Source organism: Asterias rubens, chromosome 2 (genome assembly GCF_902459465.1).
Source record: "Asterias rubens chromosome 2, eAstRub1.3, whole genome shotgun sequence".
Lineage (NCBI taxonomy): Eukaryota > Metazoa > Echinodermata > Asteroidea > Forcipulatida > Asteriidae > Asterias > Asterias rubens.
Window position 1 is genome coordinate 6,289,521 of NC_047063.1, and position 26,607 is coordinate 6,316,127.

Genomic DNA, 26,607 nt, shown 5'->3' on the forward strand with positions numbered 1-26,607 from the left:
GCAGACTTAACAACTTGGGGCGCTAGTCTGATATAGCCAGAGGTATAAGGAATAGATTTATGAAATAAAAATTATTAATATATTCCAATTAAGATGGAACTCTTGCCTTTTTATTTTCCCCTACCTTACGCATACAGCGCAATACAGTATCAAAATTCGTAAATTCTTCCTTGATGAAATTAATTGGGCTGAGCTAATTGGCACACTTAAAACACTTGGGCGCTACTTTGATATAGCCAGGGGAATGTGGAACAGATTTATGAAATACAAATTAATAATACTTTCAAATTTAGATGGAACTCCTGGCTTTGTATTTGCCCATACCTTACGCATACAGTGCATACAGCACCAAAATTCGTAAATTCTTCTTTGATTAAATTAATTGGGCTGAGCTAATTAGCAGACTTAACAAGTTGGGGCGCTAATCTAATATAGCCAGGGGTATGTGGAACAGATTCATGAAATAAAAATTAAGTATACCTTCCAATTTCGTTGGAACTCCTGGCTTTGTATCTGCCCATACCGTACGCGTGTACAATCCCCTTGCACTGTCTTCGACGGTCATTGACGGTCGTTGACAGTTTTTTTGAAATTTGGTGCTGGCAACAAATTTGGTGCTCATCACCAAATTTGGTGTTGGGCTCAAATTTGGTGCTCACTTCAGTCTGGTGAAAGCGCAGGGCAACAACTTTAGTTTTTAACTTAGTTGAAAAGTAAGTAAAGTATGATATATAACTTATTTTAATGTTATTATGACGTGAGACTATTCAATGAGGTAGACATTTAACTCATTGTGAAGTGTTTTACTTTAAGAGCTTATAAAACATCGGTAAAATGGTGTTCAATTCAAGCCTTGCAATGTGAACTCCAAAGACCGCTTTCAATTCAGTAAATAGTGGACGCAATCGTTGAAAATGGGCCCTTTAGTAATTTACGCGGTGTGTCTTTTTCATTGCATGAGTTTGAATTTGCGCAGGATAGCTCGGACGCAAACTTCGAACACGCGCGGTCTTTGCCGCCCCCCTCGGATGTTTTTGTAAAGTTATCGAATGAAAAAGTGGTGGTGCCATACGGTGATAATTCAATTTCAAATGTTCATCATTGATAAATGAGTTAAGTTTTAACATTTCCCCCAACAATTGTAATATGTTATAGTCTTATTATTACTAGTTAATCTGTCTGGTCATCAAAATAAGTATTGCAATTACCGCCGCACTGATTTTTGTGATGAATTGCCGAAACTCGAAAGGCACTGTGGGCGTGGCGGGGTTAAAAAAGCCCCTTGGAAAAGTTTCCGTATGGCGCCACCACTTATTCATTCGATATGAAATAATATAGTATCAAATTTACCTCAATGAGATAGGCCTATCCCTTTTTGTAAAAATGAGTGAAAAAGTGGTGGCGCCATACGGAAAGTTAGCCAGCCCCTTTTCCATCCCACAGTGCCTTTCGGCAATTTAGCAAAATTAGTCGGGCAATAAACCTTAGAGTAAGTTCTAGAAAAAGTTACGTAGAATTTCTCAATTTCAGAAATGACAGTAAGCCGATTAAATTTCAGATGGTAAACAAAATTGAAGAACACAAATTTGGACAGCGCGTGCACCGACCTCACAGTGCGTTGCTTCATACATGAAGTCTGCACTATACCTGGAAGAAGAAAAAGAAGAAGCGCCATGTAAAGTGTCTTCCAGACTTCCATTCAACAACAGCACAGATACCGGCGACAAAAATACAAGCAACAGAGCAGGCAAAAGTGAAGCACGCCAAAATGCAATATTCACCCAAATATCTGTTTATATAGTTGCAACACAGGCCTGGAATTCCATCTTCGAAAGGGCTAGGCCATTTTCATTTTGCAAGGGGCAACATTTGAAAACCTTTAAAAAGCCTCTGGTAAACTTTCGATGGGGCACCAAGACCAAGACCAGTGGCATAGGAGGCCATGGCCTCTGTGGCCTGGCACCCTCGTTCCAGGTCTGGCACCCTCCTCCAAGTTTGATTTATTCACAATAAACAATGTTGCATTGTTGCTGGCACCGGCTAGGTTTATTTTCTACCTCTATGAGGAACTGGGAGCGATTCCGATGGGTGTTAGTGTGCATCAAGCATTAAACTTGCTTTAGACGACAGGTCCAGCGCACTAAATTCAAAGAGTGTGGGTTCGAGTCCCAGTCTTGACACTTGTGTCTTTAACCAAGTAAGACACCTTTAAGTGTCAACTATCGCTTTTTCATTTGGACACATTGTGCCACAACACCTTGTAAACCGTTACAAAGTAACTGATAGTGAGGCCCAAGACAGTTTAAAGTCACTGGATACCTTTGTTAATTGTCAAAGACCCGTATTCTCACTTGGTGTACCCAACATATACATTTTTCCTTTGGACACATTGTGCCACAACACCTTGTAAACCGTTACCAAGTAACTGATAGTTAGGCCCAAGACAGTTTAAAGTCACTGGATACCTTTGGTAATTGTCAAAGACCCGTATTCTCACTTGGTGTACCAAACATATACATAAAATAACAAACCTGTGACAATTTGAGCTCAATCGGTTGAAGAAGTTCCGAGATAATAATGAAAGATAACCCTCGTCACACAAAGTTGTGTGCTTTCAGATGCTTCATTTTGAGACCTTAAAATCTAATTCTTCAAAGGGAGCTGTTTCTCACAATGTTTTTTATACTAGCAACCTTTCTCCATTACCAAATAAGGTTTTATGCTAATAATTAATTTGAGTAATTACCAATAGTGTCTACTGCCTTAAAGGAAACACAAATATTAGCCCAATTAGTTACCAAGTATTTTCTCCTTTTATTTGACAGGGTACTGTGATTGAATGAATAAACCAACACCATGTCTTTGGAGAGTGGAGATACAGCTGCATCCTGGCAATGGATCTGTGGTGTCAACTCATCCGACATCTCCCTGTTTCATGACTTTCAATGGGACAAGGAACACGTGTTAAACAATACATGTTTGATTGATGTTGTGAACGCTAGTCCCCACAGCTTATCTCTTCTAGTCTTCTTTGTCATACTGCTTGGAGTAGTCTGCTTCAACTACAAACGAGTCACCCCAAAGTTCGTCCTGCGTTTTCCTAATCATTCAGTACAATGGATTCTGATGCTTTTGGTTATAGTGGTACAGTTAGGAGCGCTATCGGAAGGTATCCTGACTGATGTTACGTACAGGTATAGTCAGTATGTGTCGGTCTCTACCCAACCTCATCTGTACGTACCAGGAGCAAGCGGCTTCTTAGCAGGTATCTTGGTCCTGGTGTTCAGTCACACAATGGAGTTATGGCGAATGGCCAACATGATTTGGCTGCTGTTGATGTATTGGATGCTTGCAGTAGCTGGCCAGGTTGCTCAGATACTTGGCTTGGTGTATAAGGATAAAGCGGACGTCAACATCATGAGATTTGATTTCTGTGTGATTCTTCTTGGCCTCTATGCTCTGCTGGTTATAAATACCTTGAATATCATCCGCATAAGGGTCAGTATCAGTCAAACTAATGTTATATATATCCAGGGCCAGGCCTGATACTTCATGGAGGCAACAGAGTCGGTTGCCACCAGGCTCCCTGGTCATTGCCTTGGTGCCCTTAAAATGCTCCAGTAGAAATTTACAATTTTCTCATAGGGTGCCCTTTAACAAGGAGAAAATGCCTTGGTGCCCTTGCCCTTTCAAAAACGAAGCATACAGGGCTGCAGGGCTACGTATGCTTCGTTTTTGAAAGGGCAAGGGCACCAAGGCATTTTATTCTTGGTAAAGGGCACCCTATAAGGAAATTGTAGATTTCAAGGGCACCAAGGCAATGACCAGGGTACATTGAGGCAGTTGAGACATTGAGGCGATTTAAGGCAATCGCCTTCATTGCCTCCTTGAAGTATCGGACCTGTACATATTACTTTGGTCTAACACACTGTACATTAGTTGACTTGATTGCCCTAAACAATCTTGCACTTTTTCAACATTGAACCAACGGGAGACTTGGGAGTGGTAGGTGGCAGCAGACATACCAGGTCAATTTCCATTGTTTATGTAGGCCCTTTCAAAACCACACTTTTTCGCCAGATTCGGCTCAGGCTAGCTAGGCACTCGCAGTTGTTCAGGCAGTTACACAACCTTTGCGTACTCGCTCAGGGCTTCAGACCAGAGAATGGAGCCTGAAACCCAATCCAAAGTCGAAGCTGTTGATTTGTAAAGGAACACGTTGCCTTGGATCAGGCGAGTTGGTCTTTAAAAATCGTTTGAAACCGTTTGTTATCAAATGCCTGGTTAGATAGATAATTTAACAATAGAATATAATAATCCACACAAACATGCTTCGAAATCGCACGGTTTCTTTAAACATGTTATAGGTCGCGAACTAACTCAGTCGGCCATTTTATTGAGTCAAAATTTTGACTCCACAAAATGGTTGTGGGTTCGAATCCCTGAAGCTATCCACTGGCTTACAACAGTCACTGTGTTGTCCTCTAGGTACTGAATCACAATTTTTTGAACGTTTCATTATTATAGATATTTTACCAATGTTTGTATGAGAGAGATTTGCTGTTCCAGCTTGGCGTTTATATTCCCTTGACGGGAAGATCATCTTTAATAAAAAAAATTATATTCACACTGAATATCTCCTTACAGGTGTGCTATTGTTGCCTGGAAGGACATAGTAACAAGGCCATCATGAAAGATCTTCGTCGTGACAAAATGTATTACATGGAAAGATACTCAAACTTCTTATCTGATAAGACCTACTGGTGGGTGAATTGGATTTTAAGACTCGGTTACAAGCGACCGTTGGTTCTTGAGGATCTTGGATCATTGCCTGAGGAACACTCAGCCGCACAAATCCATCGCAAGTTTGCAAAGGCCTTCAATCTACATAAGGTTTGTGTTTAAAGACACTGGACACTATTGGTAATTGTCAAAGGCCAGTCTTCTCACTTGGTGTATCTCAACATATGCACAAAATAACAAACCTGACAAAATTTGAGCTCAATCGGTTGTCGAACACCCTTGTTACACAAAGTTGTGTGCTTTCAGATGCTTGATTTTGAGACCTCAAATTCTAAATCTTGAGGTCTTAAAATCAAAATCGTGGAAAATTAATTCTTACTCAAAAACTACGTTATTTCAGAGGGAGCTGTTTCTCACAATGTTTTATACTATCAACCTCTCCCCACTACTCGTCACCAAGAAAGGTTTTATGCCAATAATTATTTTGAGTAATTACCAATAGTTCCACTGCCTTTAATGATGAATTGTTCTTAACTATTATTACAGGATAAGGATCACCAGCCATCTTTATTTAAAGTCTACATGAAAGTCCATGGAGCAGTTGTGGCATTTGCCCTGGTGCTGAAACTCATTGCTGACCTGTTGATGTTTGTGGGACCTGTAGCATTGACTGGTATCATCCAATATGCAAAGATTATTTCTGAAAAATCGCCACCAGAGGTAAGCTATGGCTCGGATATAATAAGAATAGTGACGAAGCGTAGCGCATATCCGTCACTCAGTGACGCTCAAGGCGCTTTAACATACACTTTTTCCTGCAAGGTATGTGGGATTACGTTTGAAATGTTAGACCTATTCCTTTTACATACTGTAGCACAATGTAATGGTTTTCACTGTGCTGTGGTGCAATATGCTGCCAATCAAACTAGGAACATCGGGACGAACCCCTTCTGTTTTCGATAAATTCACTGGTTTTTGTTTTATGTGCATTACACAACACACATGACCATTGGCTTTACGTCCCATCCGAAGGACGACGCATCAAGGGTAAGTGTCTTGCTTAAGGACACAGGTGTCATGACTGGACTTGAACCCACACTCTGCTGATCAGAAACACCAAAGTTTGAACGGGTGCTCTTAACCGCTAGGCCATGTGTTGCTTATTACATTACAAACTCCTTGCTTTTCTCTTACGAGTAGAGTACATGGGTTTGTATTTTTGAATTATGACCGTTCATCTGTTTTATTTAGCCCTCGAAAAAGACTCCGCTAGGGTCAAATTATTGTTAGGCCATTTAAAATATTTTAGTTAAGGTTTATTACATCACCTTTGTTAACTACTTGGACAAAGTTTGTATAGTGTTTCAATTGTGTTTTGTGTTTTATTTTTGTAAATTATTCTTTTAACACTGAAAATCGTAGATAAAAATCAGGAGTTGAAAACTGCATTTTTGTGTGAGCACTGTTCCACAGCTTTGGAAGGAAAACAACACAGATAATAACTTTATAAGTTTATATTTAGGGTAATTAGAGCCTTATATATGAGTCTCCCCATGCTATTTTTAGAACATACATAGTACAAAATAAAAATAGCTTAAAGAGAGTGGACACTATTGGTAATTACTCAAAATAATTTATAGCATAAAGCCTTTCTTGGTAGTGAGTAATGGGGAGCTGATGATAGTACAAAACATTGTGAGAAACGGCTCCCTCTGAAATAACGTTATTTTCGAGGAAGAAGTGATTTTCCCTGAATTTTATTTCGAGACCTCAGAATTAGATTTTGCGATCCCTAAGTCAAGCATCTGAAAGCACACAACTTCATGTGACAAGGGTGTTTTTTCTTTCATTATTACCTCGCAACTTTGCTGACCAATTGAGCTCAAATTTTCCCAGGTTTGATTTTTATGCTTATGTTGAGATACACCAAGTGAGAAGACTGGTGTTTGACAAAATTGTCAAAGAACTATTGGTAATTTTACCAATAGTGTCCAGTGTCTTTAACAAACCATGAACTAATTTCCATATGATTTGATACAGGTTTCAGAGGAGCCTCATTTCATCAGCTTGTCGGAGTACTTTGCAAATGGCTACATTCTGGTAGTGGTTGTCTTCCTTGCAGCGATTGTGAGACTTCTCCTTCTTCATTTGTTTGATTTCCGGATGCAACTTGAAGGTTTTCACCTCCGTTCATCATTACAGGTGTGTTCATTTTGTAGCAATAATAGTAATAATAATTAAAAGAAGAAGATGAAGAAGAAGAAATACTTTAAGAGCGCAATTCAGTACTGCAAGTACTCTCAAAGCACTTTACAAACAATACATATAAACAAATATTATACAAAAGAAGTCTACAAATTAATTCTTATAAAGCGCACATATCTACCAACAATGTACTCAAGGCGCTGAGTTTATATACAGTCGACTCCCGTTATTACGAGCTCGCATGTAACGAGGTTCCGGTTATTACGAGGTTTTTTGCCGGTCCCGAACTGCCCCGTGCGTGTTTCAATGCATTAAAATATGGATTATACGAGCACGGAAGTAGCGAGAACACGAGTGGCTCAAAACCACCAACGGTTTAGTCACTGACGACAATCCTTCTTAATTTCAAAAACATGCCGCTTACTTAATAAATTCATGTCGGCGAACGCACTCGGCAGTATTTGGGGGTTCTAATGATTATTCCTTGCTCGTATCATCCATGCAAAACTTCAAAAACGTCACCGCTGTTCGAGTTTTTTTTTTTTAGTAGAGCCCCTTTTTCAATTAAAAATATTGTTATTAATTCAATAATAACAATTCAATGAATGAAGATTCCCCCGTTTCCAAAAATGTTTGCCCGTCCGGAATATTTAGTTCAATCACATCAAAAGATAGAGATGGTTTAAAAGACACAGATACGCAAAGATTTTATTAAATCAATAATATAAATCAAAAAGAAAATTATTTTAAGAGACACAGATACACAAAGATTTAATGAATTAAATACTGTTATAAGAATTAAAAGGAGAAATTGAAAAATGAAACAAAACAACTGGATCGGAACAGCTAAAAAAGGAAACGGCAAACAACTGAAACAAGCTCCTTTATACAATCATCACTCCCTTCAGTCCATGTGCAACGGAACTCCAGAAACATCTCGCTGGTGTCCCACGCTTGACATGCTGTTATCATGATACTCCATGTCGATCACCAACGAAAATGAACGTTCAGTGCATGCATCATGTTCATACCATGCGCTACGCGGCAGAATCCACTCGCTCTGAACGGCAAGTTGACATCTCTTTGCTATATTGTTATCATAAATTGTACAAAATATTACATTTCCCTGATTAATCACTCAATAAAAGACATTTAGCAATGATATTCTTGTGTACAAGATGCTCGTAATAGCTGTTCTGATAAGCAAACAGCTCCGTGCAGGCTAACACAAGTGTATATGCACGTACACGTGTTGTGTACAATGTATATGCACGTACACGTGTTGTGTGCATGCACAATGATGACGTGTGTATCTATATTTAGCGCGCTGCGTTTATAACGAGGTTCGGATAATACGAGGAAAATGGGCCAGTCCGGTGGACCTCGTTATAACGGGAGTCGACTGTACAAACTTTCAGAAAGATAGGTTATTGCAGTAATGAATTGTGAGACCCAATTATGTAGCACCTTATAAGGTAACGGAGTTTTAGAGAAAGAAGTAATTTTCCACTAAAATATTTGAATTTAATTTTGGGCCTCAAAATAAGATTTTGAGGTCTCAAAATCAAGTATCTGAAAGCACACAACTTCGTGTGACAAGGCTGTTTTTCTTCCGTTATTATCTCGCAACTTTAACAACCAACTGAGTTTAAATTTTTCACAGGTTTGTGAAATATTTTGTGCATACATGTATGTTGAGATACACCATGTGAATAGACTGGTCTTTGACAATTACCAATAGTGTCCAGTGTCTTTAACCTTGCTTGTTTTGTATCTGCATTGTTACTTTCAGACTATGATATATGAGAAATCAGTACGTATTGCAGTAACGACCATCTCATCTGGTGATATGACAATGGGGGAGATCAACAATCATATCTCAACAGATGCACAGAATTTGGGAATGTTCCTTAACTTTGGACTCAATGCAGTAACGTTACCTATAATGGTAAGTACTTCAGTGTACAATTGTTGCATGCTGTGACTGGGTCCACATGGCGTTTTGTACACCCAATGGGGAAAATGGCACCTGAGTCAAAGCCGAGGGTGCCATTTTCCCCTGAGGGTATACAAAACCCATGGACCCCGTCACAGCGTGCAGCAATTGTTTTGTTATTACTTGGTAACATTGTTATTCGCCTTCTCAAACATAAATTGTCATCTTCAAACATTAATTACGACGAGTATGCAAAGTTTCACTGTTCCCTCAAACCCTGGCTGTTTCGTACTGAACGCTGGAAATCTACCAATGCTGGGAACGATCAAGGTATTGTACACCGGTTAACAAAACTCATGTTACCCGCCGCGCTGTGCAGCCTTTGTACATGCGTTTTTGTTGCACGTCAGGTTTCTTGACCAATCAAACTTCACAATTTGTTACCGAGGTATAACAAACATGTATGCAGCATTGGTATGCACCAACTTTAGTGGATTAAACAACCCAGAATTGACAGTGCTATTGTTTTTTCCCTTTTGTAGCTTGTCGTAGCTGTGGTGCTTTTATATGTCAACATTGGTGTTTCGAGTCTCATTGGCTTATCACTCTTCATTTTAGTTCTTCCACTACAAAGTGTCATGGCTGCATTTGTAGCAAAGATAGAAAAAACAGTCTTGGTAAGTTGTTTTCAATTTCATCAAGTTATCTGCATTTATAACACACCTCTTGATGGTCGGTATTCTGGTTGGCTAAAACATGGTCACGTGCGGTAAACTCATATAGTCTAGTCATCGCGCGCACGTGTTTTGCAGGAATAGTGCCCACTGGGCACTAGCTTTTGAAAATAGTGCCTGATTACAGCACCCTCTCTTGACATGATCCGCGAACAGCAGCTACAAAACTTCCTTCCTTTTCCATATTTCTGTTCTTATATTTTTTCACATTTAACACCGAGGTGTGTAATAAAACACATATTGAGTGGCATAACTAGTGTATGTCTATTCCCCCTCGGGGCTGTGAGTGACCAGAAGAGGAATCCAATGTATTTCCCTCTTCTGGTTACATCATTGCCAGTCAATATGTGTATATTACAATACTTTACTTTTAGTAATAATAATACTATTGTTATTATTGTTTTATGTTTACTATTTCTTTGTTTACCATTACTCTGATGAGTATAAAGCACTGTAGACTCTGTACTCTCCCTAGTCTTGTGAGGCACTGTACACTATTGGCAACTGTCAAAGACCAGTCTTCTCACTTGGTGTATCTCAACATATGCATAAAACAACAAACCTGTGAAAATTGGAGCTCAATTGGTCGTTGAAGTTGCAAGATAACTATGAAAGAAAAAACAGCCCTTGTCACACCAAGTTGTGTGCTTTCAGATGCTTGATATCAAGACCTCAAAAGAATTTTAAATCTGAGTTCTCGAAATCAAATTCATGTAAAATTAATTCTTTCTCGAAAACTACCTCACTTCAGAGGGAGCCGTTTCTCACAATGTTTTATACTATCAACCTCTTCCCATTACTTGTTAAACCAAGTAAGGTTTGATGCTAATAATTATTTTGAGTAATTACCAATAGTGTCTACTGCCATTTAAGAATCCAATACTTATGGTACAAGGTGATTACTATGTTGATTGTAGGAGTTTGCCGACAGTCGATTGAAATACACTAATGAGATGTTACAGAGTATGAAGCTACTCAAGCTGTCTGGATGGGAGGATATCTTTACTGATGCTATTGAGAGCATTCGGCATAAGGAGATTAATGGCTACTTTAAGATACTCATCTCATACGGCCTTATCTGTAAGTACATGTAGTTCTCATTTGTATTTTTTATTTTTATGGTTAGCTTGTGCGTAAAGCGCTCACCTCTAACCAAGGTGACCCTGGTTCGATACCAAGTCAGGGCCATATTTGAGTTGAGTTGTGCATTGGTTCTCTGCTGTGCCACAAGGGTTTTCCAGACCATCCGTTTTTTCTCCCTGGGGAAAATCAAACACTATCGATCTTGGCTGTGCTCTGTGGTCATAATGGGTTGATGTGGCTGGCAGCCAAAGGCGCCCTTGCATGCCTGCTTCTCGAACCTGTTGTAGCCGTGTCTTTTGCAATTCAGCTCTTAGCTGCGAGTAAGGATGATTAGCCTCCCAAATTGTTAATATTATTACAGACACAAAAGGCCCAAAGGCCACTTCAAGGTGTGGGCTACAATTATTTTTGTCCAGGGGCCGTTTCCCCCTAGTCCTAGGGCTGAAACAGGGTTACCGTATTTACAGTTCCTTATTGGAACTGTCCTTATGTGTAGGGTCACAACATATTTAATAAAAGTTGAAAAGTATTTCTCAAAGATGAAGTGAGAGCTTGTGTTTTCCAATAGGAAATCACAGCAAATTTTGTGAATTATTAAATTATAAAAGTATTTCATATGAAATGCAATGTAGTTTAAGTGTGCATAATGACCTTAAAGACAGTGGACATTAATGGTAATTGTCACAAACTAGTCTTCACAGTTGGTGTATCTCAACATATGCATAAAATAACAAACCTGTGACAATTTGAGTTCAATCGGTTGTCGAAGTTGCGAGATAACAATGAAAGAAAAAACACCCTTGCCACATGAAGTTGTGTGCTTTCAGATGCTTGATTTGGAGACCTCAAATTCTAAATCTGAGGTCTCGAAATCAAAACCGTGGAAAATTACTTCTTTCTCGAAAACTACATTACTTCAGAGGGAGCCGTTTCTCTCAATGTTTTATACTATCAACCTCTCCCCATTACTCGTCACCAAGAAAGGTTTTATGATAATAATTATTTTGAGTAATTACCAATAGTGTCCACTGCCTTTAACCTGAGACCAGAAACCCTAGTGGCAGGAATCAACTATTGAAAATATTGCAAATGAAACAACCATTTGATAGCAGAAGGTGTATTTTGTCTCACTTTAAACTTGTTAAACCAAATCATTTCCAAGCCTTACTTATAAAACTATGTTAGAAATTGACAACTAAGTCCTTGTAACTGTGTTTTAATTTGTCAGCTGGAAGCTCAATGGCAACACCACTTCTTGTCACTCTCTTGGTAAGTCGAGTTTGAGTCCATTGCAAGGGTTCTAATGCACCAGTGTACAGTGTATTATCAAGATTTTAGAATCTCATGTCTGATTTAGAGGATTCTGGTACTTTTTTAAAATCTCCACAGATTTACATTAAATTTACACGGTTTGGAGTAATGATAGTAGTAATTTTCCTTTCATTATTACTTATTGAGGTGCTGTCAATTTTGAGAAATGAAAAAAACAAGTCACAAAATAATGTTTATCTCAGTGAGACGAAAATTATTTCAGCATGTAGTTATAATATTATACTATAACATATCGTAACTGGTTAACACGTTTTTACATGCTAAAACTGAGACAAAAATTATTTTTGTGTCATTGTTTTACTCATTTATCAAAGATTACAGCACCTCACAGGCCACAACATGTGTAATATTTGTACACTATAACATGTATAACTTGTACAAAGAACGACAGAAGTGTAAATTGTGGTATCATTTAATGATATTTTCTTGTAGTCGTTTGCCGTGTACCAACCCATAACCGGAGAGACTCTAACCCCTGCTAAGGCCTTCTCTACCTTGACTCTCTTCGCTCTCCTTGGTGAACCTATGATGATGATCCCACAGTCCCTCTATATGTGTACTAGTTGCTTCATTAGTACAAAACGGCTACAGAAGTTCTTCGCTGCTACTGAAGTTAAAAATGAGGATAGTAACTCCAGTAGTTTATTGGACTCTGCCGATGATGGAACAATTGGTGATCAGGTGGTGGGTCCGGCACATCTGCAGGTAATAGAAATAATAACCCGTTTTTATATAGCACTTTTCACGCCCAAGGGGTGTCTCAAAGCACTTCCCTGGTCACTGGGCCTGAAATCATTCCTTAAACCATCTCAGCTCCCTGGGGAGTATACAGCCTGTGCACAATGTATGCGCTACTCGGCTAAACCAATCACAAGAACTATCTCTGCCCTCACAGGTACCCATTACCCCTGGGTGGAGAGAAGCAATTATAGTTAAGTGTCTTGCTCAGGGACACAGTGTCACGACCGGGATTCAAAACCACACTCTGCTGAACAGAAGCATCAGAGCTTGAGTTCGGTGCTATTATCCACTCAGCCACGACACCCCACAGGTGGCCTCCTCTAAAGCATACAATCAAAAGTTTTCTTTTTGTTTCTAATTGGAGACTTTGAGACCCTGGCGGCAACAGACATAGCGGTCCTGTTTTTGCGGCTGAGGGCATGCGCACACATGCTCAGTATTGCGCATGTAGGTCTGGGCACGTGCACTATTGTGAAAAAGGACCGTCTAAAAGTCTCCAAATATCTCAGTCAAAATTGTGACAGTCACATGCACAATCCTGTCCCCAATTTCATAGAGCTGCTTAGCACAAAAACTTGCTTAGCTTGAAATTTCTTTCTTGATAAAAACAGGATTACCAACCAAATTTCCACGTGATGTTCATGATAAGCAAACAACAGATGAATACCAATAACAAGCAATATTTTTTACTCGGGGTGGGGGGGTACTGAGTATACAGTGCTTACATACATCGGTGTATGGGTAAAAAACTAAATTTATATCCTTTATCCCCGATACAAATTTAACATCTATTATATCGTTGCGGTTTCGCTGCCAAAACATAGGGTTCGGAACTGCCTCTAGCTATCGGGCAATCTCGGTAGTCTAGTTGGTAAGACATTCCTCTAGAATTGCAAGGGTCGTGAGTTTGAATCCCACCTGTGTAATATGCCTGTGATATTTTTCTACAGGACTCGGGAAAGTACTGAGTATACAGTGCTAACACACATCAGTGTAAGGGGAAAGTACCGAGTATACAGTGCTAACACACATCGGTGTAAGGGGAAAGTACCGAGTATACAGTGCTAACACACATCGGTGTAAGGGGAAAGTACCGAGTATACAGTGCTAACACACATCAGTGTATGGGTAAAAACAAAAATTAATATTCTTTATCCTGATACAAATTTAACATCTGTTATAACATGGAATTGTTTGACCCACTGAATTGACAGTTGTGTAATTTTTACTCAGGAACATGAAATTGAGACTGATGGTGACGTTCCCTTGCTGTCTTCAATAGTTCTAGATCCTGAATCATATACAACCACAAGGACACCACTCCCTGATCACTTAGCAATAAAGGTAAGCAAGATCCAAATCAATAATTCTGCTAATACCCCCATTCACACAAGGTGTAAAAGTGGCCGAGAGCGTGGCCAATCATGGGCCAATCGTGGGCCAAACGTGGGAGGATCTTGGTTGGGTCAGGGTGTGGTTGGGTCGGGATTGGATCTCCTAGGCCGGGAGGCTGCATTCTCTTTCAATGCTTGTTTTGAACGTGCTCAATAGTCGTAGCTGGGTAGTAGTCAACAATAAGCCAGGAAAAGTAGTAGTGGCAGCATTTTGGTAAGATCTCTTCGCTCAGAAGTAAAACAATCGCTTTGACGTCATCAGTTGAGGTGCAATCGTAGTGGCAGCGAGTGGGCAACACTTTTGACCTAGAAGCAGTTCCGTCGTGGTTGCTGGATTTTGAGGCAGTAGTGCCCCCAACTACTCTTTGAAATCGGGGTGATCGGCATCGTCTCTGAGGGTCGCAAAGCTGTGTGAACGGGGTGTTACTTTACTTACATCTACCTTGTTTTACATGTTTCCTACGGTGACCCCGGCGCAGTTTGACACTGTCCCTATTCCACAGGGTTCCAGTTGCACGTTTCAAGAATACCCAAGGGTTTTACCGCTTACCCCTACTCCAGCGCAGGGGTAGCTATTCCCTGGGGAATGCCCATTTCCCGGGGCAGACAACGGGGTAAAGCGATCATAGGGTGAGACGGCTGCTTGTTGTTCCCGAAGGCAACAACAACTGAAAAGTTGGCTTATAGTATAGGGGAAAGTATGAAAAATGTGTTGCCTGTTGACTTTACAGATGTACAAGTCATGTTTAACTATTTTATAGTAGTCCATATGGTTAAAGATGTGTGTGGCAAATTACAGCCATGATAGTTCTTGATAGACCCGCCTTTGTTTTATTTTTCAAGATAACATCTGGTAACTTTGCCTGGGGGAAGGAATCTGAGAGTCTAACTCTCCGAGATATCAACTTGGATGTCCCCAAAGGTAAGGAAACTAAAATAATTCATAGGTCATTTATCTTCTACGTCGTTAAAGGCAGTGGACACTATTGGTGCTTAAAGATATTGTTATTTTCAAAGACCATGAGGACAGCTTTGTTTGGTATTTTCTGTTTCGGTAAAGTTTGTGTTTATTTCAAACCAATGTTACTTATTCAATGTACTTTGCTTTTATGCTATTCTTTGTATCGAATGCAGGTAAACTGACTATGGTGATTGGAGCTGTTGGGAGTGGCAAGTCCTCATTACTGTCTGCCATACTGGGTGAAATGACCACAGAGTCTGGGAGTGTTCAGCTCAACAGGTCAGTACATGTACACTTTGAGGTCATTACTGTCCTCTTATACTGGGTGAAATGACCACAGAGTCTGGGAGTGTTCAGCTCAACAGGTCAGTATATGTACACTTTGAGGTCATTACTGTCTGCTATACTGGGTGAAATGACCACAGAGTCTGTCAGTGTTCAGCTCAACAGGTCAGTGTATGTACACTTTGAGGTCATTACTGTCCTCTTATACTGGGTGAAATGACCACAGAGTATGGGAGTGTTCAGCTCAACAGGTCAGTATATGTACACTTTGAGGTCATTACTGTCTGCTATACTGGGTGACATGACCACAGAGTCTTTCAGTGTTCAGCTCAACAGGTCAGTGTATGTACACTTTGAGGTCATTACTGTCCTCTTATACTGGGTGAAATTACCACAGAGTATGGGAGTGTTCAGCTCAACAGGTCAGTATATGTACACTTTGAGGTCATTACTGTCCTCTTATACTGGGTGAAATGACCAAAGAGTCTGGGAGTGTTCAGCTCAACAGGTCAGTACATGTATACTTTGAGGTCATTACTGTCTGCCATACTGGGTGAAATGACCACAGAGTCTGTCAGTGTTCAGCTCAACAGGTCAGTACATGTTCACTTTGAGGTCACTCTTTGAGGTCATTTCTGTCTGCCACACTAGGTGAAATGACCAAAGAGTCTGGCAGTGTCAAGCTCAACAGGTCAGTATATGTACACTTTGAGGTCACACTTTGAGGTAGTTACTGTCTGCCATACTGGGTGAAAGAACCATAGACTTCCAATGTCTTATGTGTTTTCCAAACATTTTTCAAACCTTGAGATCCCATCTACTTTGCTTTATCATGTGAAGAAAATAAAACAGGACCCACGTCCATGTGAACGATGCAGCTTCAACAGTTAATTGTCTTGCTTCAGGACACAGGTGTCATGACTGGGACTTAAAGTCATACTGCTGATCAGACCAGAGCGTGAGTCTACAAACCCGGCCATATCTCATTAGGCCCCCTGCCTCCCCTTTAGTGTTGGTTCTGATTGACTGTCTTCTGCCTTACAGTTACATTGAGCGGGGGGGCACCTTTATTATATAGTTACGATTTTTACCAGAGACTAAAGTTGTTATTTATGACTTTATTTGTTTGTTACAGCACCAGCAATTCTATCGCCTATGCCAACCAGAAACCGTGGCTTCTGAATGATTCAATGAAGGATAATGTTCTGTTTGGACTTCCCTTTCAGAGCAACAGGTGAGTCAAGCAAAATAAGGTCATTACATTTGGTAAAATATTATACTCATATTGGGTGCGTGTGAATACATTGGCGCAGAATCTAATCACAAGCTATGGGTTATTTCTGTTAAGAAAAATAAAAATTAAAAATAAAAATCTGTACGATTTCAATGGGCATTTAGGCTGTTAGGCCGAAACCCCTAACAAGTACCAGTTATTATTAAGAATTTCATTTATTCGTCATAACAAAAACAACAATTCAAAATACAAAATAACAAAGCAAAATAGCAAGGACAATAAACCAATGGCACTTGCCTGGAATTAAAAAAGTTAACTGGCTACATTAATCAATATTTATAATCTAAGAAAGTCAAGATTACAAAATGCAGCACTAAAATATTTACATGGTAGGCTGTTACTTGCTAACGAGTATGAGTTGAGGGGGTTGAGTTTCGGAGTTTGAGTTTGCAAGCCTTCTCATGAGAGTATAGGCCAATCCTGGCAGATATTTGACGGCCACAGTATCTGCATTGGAGGGATGCTTCCTTGGGATAAACCGCTTTCTCGTGACGCAGCATCCTCCTAATACATGAAAATACACACACACACACACAAAAAATAAAAAGAAAAGAATATATTAAAGACACTGGACACTATTGGTAAATGTCAAAGACCAGTCTTCTCACTTGGTGTATTTCAACTTATGCATAAAATAACAAACATGCGAAAACTTGAGCTCGATTGGTTGTCGGAGTTGCGAGATAACTATGAAAGAAAAAAACACCCTTGTCACACGAAGTTGTGTGCTTTCAGATGGTTGATTTCGAGACCTCAAATTCTAAACTTGAGGTCTCGAAGTGAAATTCGTGGAAATTTACTTCTTTCTCGAAAACTACATCTCTTCAGAGGGAGCCGTTTCTCACAATGTTTTTAACTATCAACCTCTCCCCATTACTCGTTACCAAATGAGGTTTTATGCTGATAATCATTTTGAGTAATTACCAATAGTGTCCACTGCCTTTAAAAAAATAAATAAAAACATGTGAACGTATTATTACATTTCAGATACAAGGAGGTGATTCTATCTTGTGCGTTGCAGCCAGACATTGACATCTTACCGGCTGGTGATCAGACTGAGATTGGAGAGAAAGGAATTAATCTTAGTGGAGGACAGAAACAACGAGTCAGTGTAGCTAGGGCTATGTATGCTAGAAAGGACATCGTCCTTCTTGTAAGTAATCTAGTACTCTTGTCTTAAAGACACTGGACACTATTGGTAATTGTCAAAGACTAGCCTTCACAGTTGGTGTATCTCAACATATGCATGAAATAACAAACCTGTGAAAATTTGAGCTCAAACGGTGTTCGAAGTTAGAAAATAATGAAATAAAAAACAGCCTTGTCACTTGTCACACGAAGTTGGGTGAGTTCAGATGCTTGATTTCTAGAACTCAAATTCTAAATCTGAGGTCTCAAAAACAAGTTCGTGGAAAAATACTTCTTTCTCAAAAACTACGTTTCTTCAGAGGGAGCCGTTTCTCACAATGTTTTACACTATCAATAAGGTTGTATGTTTATAATTATTTTGAGTAATTACCAATAGTGTCCACTGCCTTTAATCGCTTTAGATATTAATTTAGATAAGATTTGTACTAATTCTAATGACTCAAACACTGCACCAAAAAGAGAAATTTCTTAAGGCATTCTTGGACTACTCCTTAAACCTTAAGATAAAGGGCTATATAAAAATTGATTATTACTATTATTATCTTTCTTGATTCCTTCAGGATGATCCACTATCAGCCTTGGACGGCCATGTTGGTGCTCAAATGTTCAATGATGGCATTCTAGGATTACTAATATTATTATTAATATCTTTCTTGATTCCTTCAGGATGATCCACTATCAGCCTTGGACGGCCATGTTGGTGCTCAAATGTTCAATGATGGCATTCTAGGATTACTAATATTATTATTAATATCTTTCTTGATTCCTTCAGGATGATCCACTATCAGCCTTGGACGGCCATGTTGGTGCTCAAATGTTCAATGATGGCATTCTAGGATTACTAATATTATTATTATTATCTTTCTTGATTCCTTCAGGATGATCCACTATCAGCCTTGGACGGCCATGTTGGTGCTCAAATGTTCAATGATGGTATTCTAGGACTACTCCTCAAGAAAGGACAGACTGTTGTATTAGTAACGCACCAGCTGCAATATCTCTCACACGCTGATAAGGTAAACCTTTAAAGGGTCTGGGTACTTTTTGTAGGACAAAAAGCACAATGTCTACAGATTGACACTAAACTTACACAGTTTGAAGATAATGATAGTAGAAAGCTTTCCTTAAAGGAACACGTTGCCTTGGATCGGTCGAGTTGGTCTTTGAAAAGCGTTTGTAAGCGTTTGTTATAAAATGCATATGGGTAGAAAAGTGTTGTAAAAGTAGAACACAATGATCCACACAAACATGCCTCTAAAATGCACGGTTTTCCTTTTACCTCGTCGACTTACACGGTCAGCCATTTATGGGAGTACTCCCCTAAATGTGATCAACAGATAGTGGGCTCGACTCCTGGTCGTGACCCTTGTGTCCTTAAGCAAGACCCTTAACTAATTGCTATGCTCAGCAGATAGGTAAATGGGTAGGTCCCGTGTGTTGTGTAATACACATAAAAAGAGCCAGTTACTTGTCATTGGAGATGATGCTCTTCTTGTTGGCTTAATATTGTGCGGGGACATATCACTATATTCACCAACATTGATTGTTATACCTCGGTAACAAACTGAAGTTTGATTGGTCGAGAACCAATCACGTGACGTGCAACATGTCGGGGGAGTCGAGGGAACAGTGAAGAATTGTATTAAACTATGTAATAATGTTTGAAGATGACAACATAACTTTGAGAAGAGGAATAATCATGTTACCATGGTATAACAAAACAATTGTTGCACGCTGTGATTTGGGTCCATTGGTTTTGTACACCCTCGGGGGAAAATGACATTTTCCGGCTGGAGTGTACAAAACGCTGTGGACCCTGTCACAGCGTCCAACAATTGTACATGAAGCGCTTTGATTTGATTTATTGCATAGATTGTGATCATGAAGGATGGTAGAGTTGAGAGAGAGGGTGTGTTGGCCGACATTGCAGAAGCTGAACCTGAGCTATACAGTCAGTATGAGAAGTCTGTGCATAACAACACTGACGATGAAGAAGAATCACAGACGCAAGAAGACCGGCAAGAATTGATGAGGCAAATATCACGTCAGACATCTCAACAAAGGAAGCGCCTTATATCACAAAACTCGCTAACATGTTTGGAAGGTACAGAGATTGTTTTTTTTATCTGTGTTTTGTTTTCAAATAATAACACTTGGTTCTTATTATCTCCGCCCAGGGGTAAATGGGTTCTTGTGATCTGTGTACTCCCCAGGGAGTTGAGATGGTTTAAGGAATGAAATAAATGGCGCAGTGATCAGTCGTTGACTTCACCAAGCTTTTCCTAATGCACTTTATCAAAACTATCCCCGGGAATATTCAGGGATGTCTGTCCCGGTCGTGGTTTTTCTAGGTGGGATGAATTGTTAATTAGTTTCTCTCCTGGTCGGCTGTCTCCCGGTGGTGGGCCACTCTGTCCCGGTCTTTGTTTATACTCCCCTGCTGAGCTTTCTGCGGTTTGGCGCTGATAAGATCTCACACCCTCCAGGGCTTTTCAGCAGCACAGGGCTTGAAATCTATCAACTGTGATTTTTTAATAACCTTTGCCAAAACAATAATGTTCCAAACATCAATCTGTGCTACTAGTTTTTGGAATGGTAGGATGGTGTTTAAATAACTTGTATTACAATTGATCCCTTATTGTGACCAAACCCCATCATGAATATAGTTGTTTGATTAAGCATCATCGTGACACAATATATTTTTTACTCACGTGAAGGTTTTTTGTACCCTTCATGGAAGAAGACTGCATGGGAAACCTTAGTAAGGAACCACATATGAACTACACGTTGATTGTTTTTGAAACTGTGATACTTAGTTTCTAGCTCTATGGTTTGAGAGGGAGGGTTACGTACTACCATAGAGTTAGGGTACTACAATCGTCATAAAAGTTGTGCAGCATAATTAGCAGGACACAATAGTGTAGCGATATGTATTCACACGATTAGAAAAACAGGTCAAAGTTCTTGCATTTCTCCAGCTCAAATGTCAAAAAGCAACAGTTTGAATGATTTATTAACATAAATAAACAACTGTTTGTTCTTACTTTGCAAGTAAAAAACATGAGTTTAGTTATAAAATCCCAAGTCACCATCCAGGTTCAGAATAAACAGGCAGTCCAGCACACGTGTGTGACAACAGCTCGTCCAAAGCAGTTGTGTGCATAGGCCTACAATGCGTGTGTGTCTGTGTGGGTGATCGGAAGCCACAGTCTCAGAGACAAGTGTTTCAATAGGCTGTTGAATTTCCACATAGCGCGTAAGAATTGTTTTTATTGGTCGATTTTGCCCTACTGCCTGAGCGGTGTAAACAAGTATTTAAAATCGCGGAAGAAAGCGTTAGTCGTCGCCGGTGATTTCTTATTAATTTAGCGTCGGTTTTTTTGCGGGAAAAAATAATCGTTCCCTGCATGGAATACGCCAGAATTGCTTTTGAAAAATACTAGTGTTGCAGACCGGTCTGAAATAGTTGCATGCTCATTGGAGGCATAACTTTTCGATTGATACGTTTATAATATAGAAGCATTTTAATAGTATTTAAAAAATGTTTGAAGTTGCTTTCATTCAACACTGTTAAGTTATTGATAGGGCGGCTAAATCATTGAAGGGTGGCGGGGTGGGTGGTTGCGTTCGTTTTTAGGGGCGGCTGACTTTGAGTACAATGGATATAAAAAGGTACAGTGCCGCAAAAGAAATAATGTAATGATGTTTGAAGTACTGTGGGGTAAACATATTTGAGACTTGCACTTAAATGTGGGAATTTGTTTTGTTAATTGGTTAGAAATGTGAACGGTGTCCGAAGTGTGTAGGATTATAAACAAAACAAAAACGCTTCAAATAAAACTCAAAGTTAAATCCAAGTCCGTTAATGTTTACACGTAACAAATCAGTATCAAAAAAGTACAAAACAAACCAACTTTGCAAATAATTAAAGTGTTTTCATCACGCATACAGATGTAGTTCTTTTACAATATTTTGAGAGAAGTGTTTTCATGATGTCAACCAGAATTTACCAAAATGCTAATTGATAACTGCATAAAAACTACTTGTGTAGATCCCAGTTCATACCCCAGTGTTGGCTTTATCTGGTTGAGAAAACCCCAAGCAGGTGACCTCGCTCAGTGGTGACCGCAAACAAGGCTTCCAGTAGATAACGATCTGAGTGCTTGCGGCTAATCTTAAAGAATGTAAACATACAGCTCAGCTGTCAGTGAAGTGTCCCGGAATAATCCCGCTATGAATTTGAAAGCTATACTAATTGGACCGGGAGGAAAAACTTCCCCGGGTTAGAATATCCCTGTGTTTTCCCGGGGATAGTTTTGACAAGGTGCCTAACTTGGGATGAATCTAAGGACTTACATGTAGGACGAGTTAAGTTCCGTATCCTGTACGTTAGGACACATTAAACCCATCCTAAGTTAGGATGAGTAACTCGTCCTAACTTACTTTTTATGAAATCGGCTGCACAGGTAATAATGTTGGAAACGCTTTGAGACGCCCTTCAGGTGTGAGACGTCCCTTCAGGTGTTAAACCCATCCTAAGTTAGGATGAGTTACTCGTCCTAACTCGAGATTAATCACAGCTTTTTATGAAATCGGCTGCACGGGTAATAATGTTGGAAACGCTTTGAGACGCCCTTCAGGCCTGTCAGGTGTGAGACGCCCTTCAGGTGTTAAACCCATCCTAAGTTAGGATGAGTTACTCGTCCTAATTCGAGATTAATCACAGCTTTTTATAAAATCGCCCGCAGGGGTAATAATGTTGGAAACGCTTTGAGACGCCCTTCAGGCCTGTCAGGTGTGAGACGCCCTTCAGGTGTTAAACCCATCCTAAGTTAGGATGAGTTACTCGTCCTAATTCGAGATTAATCACAGCTTTTTATAAAATCGCCCGCAGGGGTAATAATGTTGGAAACGCTTTGAGACGCCCTTCAGGTGTGAGACGTCCCTTCAGGTGTTAAACCCATCCTAAGTTAGGATGAGTTACTCGTCCTAACTCGAGATTAATTATAGCTTTTTATGAAAGAGGCTGCAGGGATAATAATGTTGGAAACACTTTGAGACGCCCTTCAGGTGTGAGACGTCCCTTCAGGTGTTAAACCCATCCTAAGTTAGGATGAGTTACTCGTCCTAACTCAAGATTAATTATAGCTTTTTATGAAAGAGGCTGCAGGGATAATAATGTTGGAAACACTTTGAGACGCCCTTCAGGTGTGAAGCGCCCTTCAGGTGTTAAACCCATCCTAAGTTAGGATGAGTTACTCGTCCTAACTCGAGATTAATCACAGCTTTTTATGAAATCGGCTGCACGGGTAATAATGTTGGAAACGCTTTGAGACGCCCTTCAGGCCTGTCAGGTGTGAGACGCCCTTCAGGTGTTAAACCCATCCTAAGTTAGGATGAGTTACTCGTCCTAATTCGAGATTAATCACAGCTTTTTATAAAATCGCCCGCAGGGGTAATAATGTTGGAAACACTTTGAGACGCCCTTCAGGTGTGAGACGTCCCTTCAGGTGTTAAACCCATCCTAAGTTAGGATGAGTTACTCGTCCTAACTCGAGATTAATTATAGCTTTTTATGAAAGAGGCTGCAGGGATAATAATGTTGGAAACACTTTGAGACGCCCTTCAGGTGTGAAGCGCCCTTCAGGTGTTAAACCCATCCTAAGTTAGGATGAGTTACTCGTCCTAACTTGAGATTAATTATAGCTTTTTATGAAAGAGGCTGCAGGGGTAATAATGTTGGAAACGCTTTGAGACGCCCTTCAGGTGTGAGACGTCCCTTCAGGTGTTAAACCCATCCTAAGTTAGGATGAGTTACTCGTCCTAACTCGAGATTAATTATAGGTTTTTATGAAAGAGGCTGCAGGGATAATAATGTTGGAAACGCTTTGAGACGCCCTTCAGGTGTGAGACGTCCCTTCAGGTGTTAAACCCATCCTAAGTTAGGATGAGTTACTCGTCCTAACTCGAGATTAATTATAGCTTTTTATGAAAGAGGCTGCAGGGGTAATAATGTTGGAAACACTTTGAGACGCCCTTCAGGTGTGAAGCGCCCTTCAGGTGTTAAACCCATCCTAAGTTAGGATGAGTTACTCGTCCTAACTCGAGATTAATTATAGCTTTTTATGAAAGAGGCTGCAGGGGTAATAATGTTGGAAACACTTTGAGACGCCCTTCAGGTGTGAAAAGCACTTTTTAAAAACTGGTTATAGTTATTACTGTTATTATTAACTGAAATATGTGTATTGTGTACAGAGTCTGATGATATAAAAGGGAAGTTGATTGAAGATGAAGAGAGAGAACAAGGGTCTGTGTCCTACAAAGTCTACTTATTCTACCTTCGGAGCACCACCCTGCCTCTAATGTTAGCCGTGTTCGCTGCTTACACACTACGTACTGCATTCGAGGTGGCTACTAGCTTCTGGCTTTCTAAATGGGCCTCCGACAATGTGAATCCAGAACTTAATGTGAGTAGTAGGTGTTTGGGCCTTGAGCTTCACTATTGAAAGAGTACAGCAATGCTCCTCTGGTCCCATGTTCATAGAGCTGCAATTTAATGTGAGTAGTAGGTGTTTGGGCCTTGAACTTCACTATTAAAAGGGTACAACAATGCTCCTCTGGTCCCATTTTCATAGAGCTGCAATTTGATGTAAGTAGTAGGTGTTTGGCCTTTTAACATTACTATTGAAAGGGTACAACAATGCTCATCTGGACCCATTTTCATAGAACTGCAATTTAATGTAAGTATTAGGTGTTTGGGCCTTGAACTTCACTATTGAAAGGGTACAACAATGCTCCTATGGACCCATTTTCATAGAGCTGCAATTTAATGTAAGTAGTAGGTGTTTGGGCCTTGAACTTCACTATTGAAAGGGTACAACAATGCTCCTCTGGACCCATTTTCATAGAGCTGCACTTTAATGTAAGTAGTAGGTGTTTGGGCCTTGAACGTCACTATTGAAAGGGTACAACAATGCTCCTATGGACCCATTTTTATAGAGCTGCTCATAAAGCACAACATTTGCTTGAGTTACAAAATCCATGCTAAGTATATTGTAAAACCAGATTACCGCCCAAGACTCCATTCAACTGTTATGCTTAGTATGCAACAGCTTAGCACCAGTCACAAGCAATGTATACGGCAGTAAAATGTGTAAAGTAAGCAAGCTATTTTCGTTCTTAAGCAAATTTTGGACACCTTTGGTAATTGTCAAAGACCAGTCTTCTCACTTGGTGTATCTCAAAATATGCACAAAATAACAAACCTGTGAAAATTTGAACTCAATTGGTCGTTGAAGTTGCGAGATATTAATGAAAGAAGTTGTGTGCTTTCAGATGCTTGATTTCGAGACCTCAAAATCTAAACCTGAGGTCTCGAAATCAAATCTGTGGAAGTATACTTCTTTCTCCAAAACTGCCTTACTTCAGTAAGGGAGTCGTTTTTCACAATGTTTTATACCATCAACCTCTCCCCTTTACTCGTTACCAAGTAAGGTTTTTATGCTAATAATTATTTGGAGTGATTACCAATAGTGTCCACTGCCTTTATATGAACAATGTTATTACACTCTTTATTTGCAGAGTACCAGTAGTAGCTACTACGTAGGAGTGTATGGTGGATTGACTGGAGGTGCAACTATCTTCTCATTTATTTCTAGTGTGGTACTAGTATTTGCAACAATCGCCATTGCTAAGAAGATCTTCCTCAAGATGCTACGCACCATTGCTCACATGCCTATCAGGTAATAAATAATACAAAGCATTTATACAATTGTGACCCTCTCTAATACTTAAGAAAGTCGTATAAGGATAGAGGCTAACGGCAAGTTGTTTTCTTTACACTCGGTGCACCATTTTATTTCCTGAAACAGACGAAGACAAAATACATGTTGTCAGGTCTTCGCTGGAATCATTATATTAATTAACTTATAAAACAAATAATCACAGGACAGTATTTATGTACAAACAGTATTAAATGAAATCGTAAATGGCTTTAAATAAACAGCTATGTCTCAAGATCATGACATGTGATTTTCACATCATGCGCCATCTTGATTATCGATGGAAAACAACAACTTAAATGCAACTAAAACTTGGCCGATGCTCCTGATCGGAAATGTTTTAAAGAACAAACACTTATAGATAGCAACTCTTGTCAAATAAACTACAAGGGTATAGTTCAAGAAATAAATAATAAACTTGTATTCAGAAAACTAAACCGGGACAAATCTTTAGTCCGGCAATCAATCAATTCCATTAAATCTCTAATAATCTCGAAATGAATAAAAATAGAATCAATAGTGGTTGAAGATAAACACCAGTTTACAATAATGTACATGAATGATGATTTTAGAGGGAAAATGTATGAAAAATAAACCAAAAGATTATTACCTGAAACAGACGAAGACAAAATACATGTTGTCAGGTCTTCGCTGGAATCATTATGAGGGTGGCGGCGGAAGCGCGCGAAATTGAAATGCTTCTCAAGAGAGGGCGCTTCTCATGAATAATTAAATGTTACATATAAGTAAGTGCAATAAAAATAACAGTGGGGGGTACAATTTCTATGACCGTCACACAATAATAATAATAATAATAATTAATAATAATAAATTCTTATATACATGTAGCGCATTTCACAATAACCGTATCAATGCTCTTTACATTAGTGCCCTGGTCATGGGGCCAATAATATCCCTTTTAATGTTTCTCAGCTCCCTTGGGAGTATACAGCCCTGAGCTGCCTGTAA

At 39.6% G+C, this 26,607-nt stretch overlaps 1 protein-coding gene across 1 annotated transcript in view; it reads left to right on the plus strand.

Annotated features, from left to right (window-relative positions):
• Positions 1-668: 668 nt before the first annotated feature.
• LOC117307230 (ATP-binding cassette sub-family C member 9-like) overlaps positions 669-26,607 on the plus strand; it is a 47,292-nt gene continuing 21,353 nt past the window's right edge. Inside the window, exons 1-19 of the mRNA XM_033791915.1 lie at positions 669-713; positions 2,826-3,498; positions 4,648-4,893; positions 5,290-5,463; positions 6,784-6,945; positions 8,741-8,896; positions 9,427-9,561; positions 10,536-10,698; positions 11,930-11,970; positions 12,466-12,738; positions 14,008-14,118; positions 15,012-15,090; positions 15,303-15,408; positions 16,550-16,648; positions 17,696-17,861; positions 18,736-18,873; positions 19,730-19,961; positions 24,113-24,324; positions 25,439-25,599. Coding sequence (XP_033647806.1) covers positions 2,857-3,498; positions 4,648-4,893; positions 5,290-5,463; positions 6,784-6,945; positions 8,741-8,896; positions 9,427-9,561; positions 10,536-10,698; positions 11,930-11,970; positions 12,466-12,738; positions 14,008-14,118; positions 15,012-15,090; positions 15,303-15,408; positions 16,550-16,648; positions 17,696-17,861; positions 18,736-18,873; positions 19,730-19,961; positions 24,113-24,324; positions 25,439-25,599 — 3,296 coding nt within the window. The 5' untranslated portion in view covers positions 669-713; positions 2,826-2,856. The remainder of the gene's footprint in view (positions 714-2,825; positions 3,499-4,647; positions 4,894-5,289; positions 5,464-6,783; positions 6,946-8,740; positions 8,897-9,426; positions 9,562-10,535; positions 10,699-11,929; positions 11,971-12,465; positions 12,739-14,007; positions 14,119-15,011; positions 15,091-15,302; positions 15,409-16,549; positions 16,649-17,695; positions 17,862-18,735; positions 18,874-19,729; positions 19,962-24,112; positions 24,325-25,438; positions 25,600-26,607) is intronic.